Genomic DNA, 8,469 nt, shown 5'->3' on the forward strand with positions numbered 1-8,469 from the left:
CTACCTTGATTGTTGTCCACCTTTCTTCTTACTGGCTTCATTCCTGATAGGTTAGCATTTCCACAGTTATTGAAAGTTACTAAACTCAGACCTTGTTCAAATGTGTCGATACTTTCCCCCTTGTTTTTATATCTTAAATCATGACAAGCAAAAGATAACGGTTAACATAACATTAAAATGAAATAACAAATCTAACAAAAATTATGCTACTTTTTTTCTCCTCATCAAATTGATATTAAAAATGTACACAAACTAATGCCAAACAGAGTTTAGTGTTTGTGTTACTTTACATTAATAAGGAATTACCATTTATAGGGTGACTGTTTGACTTGCATGTGCATTACTGTTTCAATTTCAGATTTATTTATTTTTTGCCGCTTGTTATGCATTTATTTAGAGATAGGACAGCGGATAGAGTCAGAAATCGGGGAGCGAGAGAGTAGAAAATGACATGAGGGAAAGGATTCATAGGTGGGATTTAAACCTGGACCACCCACTTTGACGACTTTTTTGACATTACCAAACAGTTTTCAGTAATTAATTCACCAGGCAGCCAGGATGATAAAACTTGTGAGTGATTAAAAAAGAACACTATCATGGTTTTAAAATAAATCTGTGAGACACTACTGATGACCAGCACTTAACCAACTAATCAGAGAATAGTATCAAGAGAAGTAAACTATTTGAGCATATCATTCATTTGAATGCAACTTAAAGTATTTTTTTTACGGAAATGCATCACCAACTTACGTGCGCCTGAAAGCTGCTCTTATGTCCAGACCTTCAGCAGCACAAGCCTCTGAAAAGCAGAGCAGTGTCCAAAGCCATTTTAGAACACAATATTTATACCACTAACTAAAACTATAATGTCAGAAATACATAAACCAATATTAAAACAAGTAAACACAAACAGCCCACTCACCATGGACAGCCAAGTCAAAGTTACAGCTGTCAAACTTGTCCCTGGACGTGACCTCACACCTGTAGGCTCCAGCAAAGTTAGGCTTGGCTGCAATAACTTGCATCTCAAATGTATACACCTGCACCACATGAGGGGACATGTTAGCAGAGGTGCACAGTGAGGCTGACATCTTTGATATATGTGTTTCATATGTGGGATTTTCTATTGTCAGATTTGGGAGCTTAACTGAGTGTGGCAGTGCTTTTCCCTGATTATTTGCTTTGTAAGAGCTTCTTTCACAATTTCACTGCGGTAAATATGCCTCCATTCAACATTACCTTGGAGGTAATAATGACTCATCAAAGTGGGTTGAGCAAGAGTTTGCAAAACTGACAGCGAGAATGGCGAAGTTTGAAAAAGCCTGTTGTTGCCTCAAAGTAAAATCATATATTTTGCAATTTTTTACAATGTGTAATAAAAAATAGATATCAGTGATGGATGTTTTTATTCTCTCATTGATTTATTGGATACAATCACAAACATAATATTTCAAGACATTATAATATGATTATATTTTTTTGCTTATATCTATTCCCCTTGTTAGTAAATAGGTCTACCTTGGTGTTGCGGTCATATGTTTCCTTCAGCTGCAGGTGTTTTCCAGACTTGCTGGCAAGGTCCATCCACTTCCCTTTTATCCATTTGATGGTGGGCTTTTTAAGTAGTGATTCTGCATTCACTTTAGCGACAAAAGTGATGTTTTCACCTGCACATCAGAATAGAACATTATAGCCATCTCTTATGTGGCTTTTTATGGTTCTTAATGTGTTACTTATGTCACACTAATGTTGTGCCAAGAGGTTTGAACCAATCATTGCACAAATGTTGCAGCAACAAATCATTCAGTTGATGTATTGCGTTTGAATTGACACCCACTCACCTACAGTGACGTCTCCACTCTGAGGTTTCTCTGTAAAGAGTCCAGTCAGGTCCTGTCTGGTGTCAGGAAGTTGGGCCTCTGAAAATGTAATTTTCAGCAGTGCATTTTTATAAAACAAAGGACAGTTACAAATAAGAATACAAACAATCTTCTTTTCAACTTTTGAACATGGTAAAACATGCATTTTTGAAATGTTTGTTTAGAATGATTGACATGGATAACATGTTATATAATTATAAGGAATCAGTTTATAAAGTCAGTGGACTCCAGCTACATTAGCATTAGATACTGGCTGTGATTTAATTATCTTAAATCTGTCTTTACTTGATAGTGTTGAAAAATGAATGCTGGAGTTCAAATTCAATTGAAACATTCTCCCATCAATAAAGCATTTTCAAGGTTAAAAAAAAGACGTATGAAACTTCAATAAAGTAATTAAAGGAAACACATCTGTTGTCTTTAATTTAGAATGTAAAGTTAAGAGTAAAAAGATGTTTAAAAATTAGGATACAGCTGAACTGATTGAATATGGGATATATCTGCATATTGACACCTGAGCTTTGTATTTATGAGCTATAATGCGTTTGACATGTCCAAACTTAACTCAAAGAAATATGACAGGATAAAGGGAATGAACAAATACATGGACTGACTAGCTCACCCTCAGCGGGTGGAGCATCAGGTGCTGGGGTGGCAACATGGTCCCCTGTGGGGGCTTCTTTAGGCAGCTCAGAAGGTGTCTGTTCTGGTTTTACACTGGGCTCCGCTGGTCCATTATCGAGGGCCTCAACTGGAGCGTCTGTTTCACCATCACAACAGAGATAATAAGTCACAAAGAAAGAGATTAAAAATGCATTTTACATATTTATGGGCTTTTATGAAAAGACAAAAGGAAGAGAGGTGATGACATGCAGGTGAGGAGGTCAAAGTCGGACCTGGACCACCTCCTCAGAGGACAACAGCATCCGTACATGGGAGGCCTGAGCGAACGACTAGGCAAACCCCCTATCATGAAGTTTCTTTTGTAGTAAATACAATGAGTTACCACTTAATCTTAATGATGTTCTGTAAAACTCAGCTATTTAACACTTTTATCGGACAAACATTTCTTATGCCTTATCATTTTGGATGGCTTACTTGTTTTCCATTTGTTATCAGCTAGCTGTAATGCCTTTCCTAAGAGCCCGTCAAGTGGTGGTTACTCATGAGGAAATTATGTGCTGAACAAGTGGGGGTCAAGGTCGACGGGCAGACAGAGTAAGGGCTGCCATGATATGAGCCACAGACAGTCTTGTTTAGCGCACTGGGCCCTTTAGTATGCTTCCTTGCTTTCAGATTTATTTCCACTTCATCAAATCCAAGCAAATGACCTCAGAATGTCAAACAAAGAATGTTGTTCTGTGACACACTTCGCACTCAGACTAAGCAGAACACACTATACATGTACAGTGTCCTTCCAACAAGTGATTACCTATGTTCATCTCATTTTGTGTTATTTTTTGCTGAAAGTAAGATAAGAAGATGCAAACTGCTCTCATACAGAAAATATACATCTTCTTTACTAAGTACATCCAGGCCAAGTTAATGTTTTATATTGATTTAAGTCAAAGAAATAATGTTAAGTATAGTATACAGGACATATTCATGGCAGTCATTGCTTTCGATGAAAGGTTCTATCCAACAAACACATAAGGTACATAGTTTGAACGCTTACAGGTTTCCTCCAAGTTTGTGTACAGAGCATTCAAAGACTCATCTGAATCTGTGCACAAGGATTTGGATACAGAGTTACGACGTTGAGATGTTGTAGAGATGTTGTATCTACCTCCTTTTTGTTTGTTTTTTTGTCTTTAAGCCTGCACCTTAACCCCCTAATGCTGTTTATTCTGTTTTATACACATTGGTCTTCATGCAAAACTCCACTTTATTCTGTTTGATATCAGTTCTCATATCTTATCCATCATAGCACTACAGTCACTTTATTCTTTAGCACTAGATATTGCTTTCATATAGCAATATTTATTTATTTCCTATTTACCTCTAATTTTCCTTTAGTTACTGCACTTTACTGTTTACTATCTGTTCACTACTGCATATGTCTGTTTACATCTTTAGTCCGATCACGGTCCACCTATACCTTCTTTTGTATCTAACATTGTAATTTTCTATTTTAACTTGGTACTTGCATCTTGACCCTTTATTATTTTGTTGACACTTTATCTGTGGTTGAATCTTTAGTATAGCTGTACTGTCGTTCATTTACTGCTATGTGTGCCTTTGAATCGAAAATTGTAGGAAGTGCTGCTCGATGGATTGTGCGTCCTTTGTCCAGAGCCAGACCCAGTCTAATCAATTCTCTTTCTTTATTGTTCATTGATGATCTGCTAGCTTCAGACTTGACAATAGCTAGTCATTGTATTTTCCATAAGGTTATTCCTTTTTGGGAAAAAATACTTGTTAAGGTAGACCATGGAATAGGGTGTCAGAAATGTGCTGTAGATAAACAGCTGTCAGACAGTGCAGAAGGTGAGTTCAGGTGTAGAAACATCAAATACATGCAGTGCATTAAGACTTTACAGCCTCAGTGACTTTCTCGGTGAGTACTCTGTTTTTTTTAGTTCTGTGCCCACCACTACAGCCGGTGTGTAAGCAGAGACCTCACACACACAGCTGCAGCATCAAAGACTCCCACCTGGCTTTGGTATGACCTTCAGCTCGAACTTGACCTTTGACCCCCCAGCAATCACTGCATAGGCATTGGTATCTTCTTTGGTAAGGCTTGTTATAGTGAGTGAGTGCTTGTTTCCATCCGCTATGATCACACATTTGTCGCTGCTGGTGATGTCCTTACAATTGCATTGCCATTTTACTTTAGCATCAGGCTTCTCAGTCTCTGCTTCAAAGACCACAGAGGACCCCTCCTCTGCTTTCTGAGTCTTTGGTTTCTTTGTGAATGCTGAAACTGAATAGGGAAGCTTGGTTAAAAAAGAACAATACGCCTTTTTCATATTTGTTTGCTTTTAGGATGTTATTAGATCCCATTAGGGGTAAAATAAAAGTACACAAATTGTTTCAAAGACGTTACAAAAATAATACAAGTTTTATATTGTTTTATAATATTTTATATTGTTTTATAATTTTTTGTTGGATACATTACAATACAGTTCAATACAGTTCAATATCTGTGTATTCTTTTTGGAATGTTATGGACTACTGTCTATACAGATTTGTATTTAACAACAATCAACAACATGCGTTCATCAGAGTTTAGGACACTTTTTAAAGTGTCCATATGAAGATCAACAACGGCGTCCTTGTGTGCATAATTTGGGCTTTGGAGTCCATTCAAATACTAACTGTGTTAAATGGTTATCCACTTTCCTAGACAGCCATTGATTAAGTTTACATACTGCACTGTGTCTTTCAGTTTTAAGATCTGATCTATGTGGTGCAAATGTGAAAACAAGGAAGTCATTTATATAGGTTACAGTTCCATGAGAAAGTGCAGATGTCTAATTTTAATGTAAACGGCTTAAAAAAACACGTTGAATTAAAAGTTACAATCAAACAGGCTAAAGGATAATGATGAACTGGGGGAACAAAACCATTACAAAACATCTACGGTCATTCTGAAGACTTTCTACATTGACACTTTTACCATCATTGAGTAAAACAGCAGCTGTTGCCTCTCCTGCTGTTTTCTATTGAAGTTATAAAATGTACACTGCAGTGTAATTCTCCAACACTTGTCACCCCTATATAAAAAATATGCCTAAAATAGTGAGGGAAACCACTGCCGATGAAAGCAGATATGCGTTTCACAGTAACAGCAGGTGTCTGAAGTCATGAAAGATATTTCTCATGTATTTTCCTGCCAGGTCTGAGTTCTAAACAGTTCAACACAAAACCACACAGAGCACAAAAACTCACTGTGTTTCAGGTGACCTTATCGATTTAAATATAGTATGCGTATGTTCTGAACTAATAACTGAGTGTGGCAGGTTTTAGCTGTAACAGTGACCCAGGTATCATAGTTTAGGGATTAACTCAACTCTATTTTTATGACTCTGGAGGCACAGGAAGAATGGCGTCCCCGCAGTCTGTCTGCAGCCAGCCAGACTGTTAACACATTTCTGGTTGTCAATCATTCATGCTGCTTTAACTTTAGCTGACGCTTTTGTTCATAAGGTCCCATCATGTCAGTGGGTATAGGATCTATCAATTGTTTGTTTTATTGTAACCTCAATATACAAAAACAGATTTTGTTAATAAATTTAAATACATTTTTAGTGTATAAGGATCTCTATAGGCTGCTTGTAAAGACGACCATACAGCTTCTTTTTTTTCAATACAGCCACTTTTCATTTGCTCATCTTCAGATGCTGATGACTCCTATATATTCTCCAACTGGTTGTTATTTGGGTCTATGCATAGATCATAGAAAGCCTAAAAAGATGTACAACATGAAAAGTGTCGTGGCTTCACTTCAGTGTATGAGGAAGAGGTGAACCAGGTCATTGGTGCTAAGCAGGTAGTGCAGATAGTATGTGTAAAGTTCTCTCACAAAACCTATAAAGTCTTAGTTATTTCAAAGGTGAATGCATATGAAAACATGTATAGGGCATCTATAAAATGACCTGTAGCTGTAAACTTAAAGAGCTCTTATGATTTAGGTGATAACTCTCTGTGATGTCATCAGAGTCTTCTACTAATTTGGGTCAGAGCTTTTACATTTTAAAAGCAATTATCAGCAGTTGTTCAAATGCTTTTAAACCCTGATAAACATCCTGTTGATCGCAGGGTGTTAGTTATAATTGATAATTATGCTACAGGCTCATAGTCCTGAAACAATCCTTGACACTAAAAGTGTTGCCCACACACGCTGTTTTGTGTCAGTGGACATTTGATATGTTGAGCTTTACACTCCACACACAAAAATCCATTCAGGCCAAAGAGAAGGAAAAAAAAACGATGGAAAGTAATCTGTCAAGTTGGAATCCTCTCTGGCATGTCAGGATCAGTGGTGTATTTTGTGAATGCAGTGCTGCTAGAAATGTGACCGTGTGTGTTTCACATCAGACAACGTTTCCACATAGATCATGTGACGATGACTCGGTTCCTCACGAGGCTGAGCGAGTTCACAGTAACAATCTCACCACCGGAGACAATTCAATTCTTCTAACATACCTCATTCACATCAATTATAACGATTTAACCAGTTTTAGACAAATTTGACCAATATTTAGTTTTTCAGAATATCCTTCATTAATAAAGGGAGAATGCACATTTATTAACATAGACACTGATGTAAATGCACAATTTAGCTGGAGTTCAGCAAACAATATGTGCTGTGTTATCAGGCTTGCTGGAATCAACTTTTATAACGGCGACAAAGGGACAATTGTGACTTAAACAATGATACTTCCAAGTGATTAATGAAAAATTCTAATCAAAATCTTCTCAAATTTAGTGACAGTATTATTCTGATGAATTCAATAAAAAAAAAACGATGTTTGTCTCGGGGGGGGGGGGGGGGGGGGGGGGGGGGATTGAAATCATGATTACGAAAAGATATATGTAGACAATGTACATATCTGAAGAGAGCGGGTCGTTTTGGCTTGAAGTAACTTAAAAGGAATGTGACCAAACATCGTCAGATATTTTCTCGAAAATGAGGCCTTAATTTCCTAGTTTCTTATTGGAAGTTGATGTCAAAAGAAGGAACAGTATACAACTAAAAATGGTCTTATGTGTGTAGCTTTTTCATTGGGCTTCTTTGCTGACCTTGATTATGCTAATATTTAATGTTTTCCAGTTTAAGAAACAATTGATATTTTCAAGAGTTGTAATAAAGTAGTTTAATGCGCAGACTTACCTGCTTTTTTGACTGGCTCAGGCATCCTGTATGATCCCCTTTCCTCCTCAGTGCGACTCTCTGATCCTAAACTGCAGTCAGTGTGCTGTCTATCTCAGACGCCTGCCTTTAATAGTGGACCCCCACCCACACAGCACTCGCTATCATGTACCATCCCATTCCTCATGCCATTATATTTCAAGGCCCGACACAATGTCAAAAAAGAAAAAAACAACAGCCCTCCTGTTACCCCCCCCCCTCTCACAAAAAGCTTATCCTATCCCAGCCGCAACATGTCCCCCAGCCCACCCACCTCCTGTCACGTCAAACACCAAGCTATATTTCACCCATCCTTTCCTCCAACACCTCTGTTGACTGATAGGCCTTGAGAGGGAGGGGAAAGGATGTAAGGCAGGGATTAAATTTAGAAACCTGAATCCTAAAAAAAGTCTCTTTGCTCTCCACACATCTGTGCTGCACCCGGTCACCCTTTGAAAGTGCAAGAATGAATATGAAAGGACAGTCAACGTTACGAATTTAATATTAGCAAGCTGAAGTTAAGGTTGAATCCAGTGAGTCTAGAGTATGTTAATGAACACACATTAGAGCCCATATTGAAATTCTATTTCTTTAAAGCCGAAAACGAAAAATATCTTTTCAACTATCTCTTGGTACAAAAACACTTCTGGTCTCTATAGCTCATTTCTTTACTCATGATAAATTGGGGATTCAGTTAAATGTAACTCATCCATTTAAACTATATTAAGCAAAGGT

The 8,469-nt window shown here is 37.5% G+C and overlaps 1 protein-coding gene across 1 annotated transcript in view; it reads right to left on the bottom strand.

Moving 5' to 3' along the window:
- The window catches only part of mybpc3 (myosin binding protein C3), a 28,867-nt gene extending 21,096 nt beyond the window's left edge, over positions 1-7,771 (bottom strand). The window contains exons 1-8 of the mRNA XM_079340355.1: positions 7,717-7,771; positions 4,534-4,803; positions 3,556-3,603; positions 2,503-2,640; positions 1,842-1,919; positions 1,519-1,667; positions 923-1,040; positions 751-799 (exon numbers count right to left, since the gene is read on the bottom strand). Of these exons, the coding sequence (XP_079196481.1) occupies positions 751-799; positions 923-1,040; positions 1,519-1,667; positions 1,842-1,919; positions 2,503-2,640; positions 3,556-3,603; positions 4,534-4,803; positions 7,717-7,741 (875 nt within the window). The 5' untranslated portion in view covers positions 7,742-7,771. The remainder of the gene's footprint in view (positions 1-750; positions 800-922; positions 1,041-1,518; positions 1,668-1,841; positions 1,920-2,502; positions 2,641-3,555; positions 3,604-4,533; positions 4,804-7,716) is intronic.
- Positions 7,772-8,469: the final 698 nt, after the last annotated feature.

This window comes from Symphodus melops (genome assembly GCF_947650265.1).
Source record: "Symphodus melops genome assembly, chromosome: 3".
In the NCBI taxonomy this organism is placed as follows: Eukaryota; Metazoa; Chordata; class Actinopteri; order Labriformes; family Labridae; genus Symphodus; species Symphodus melops.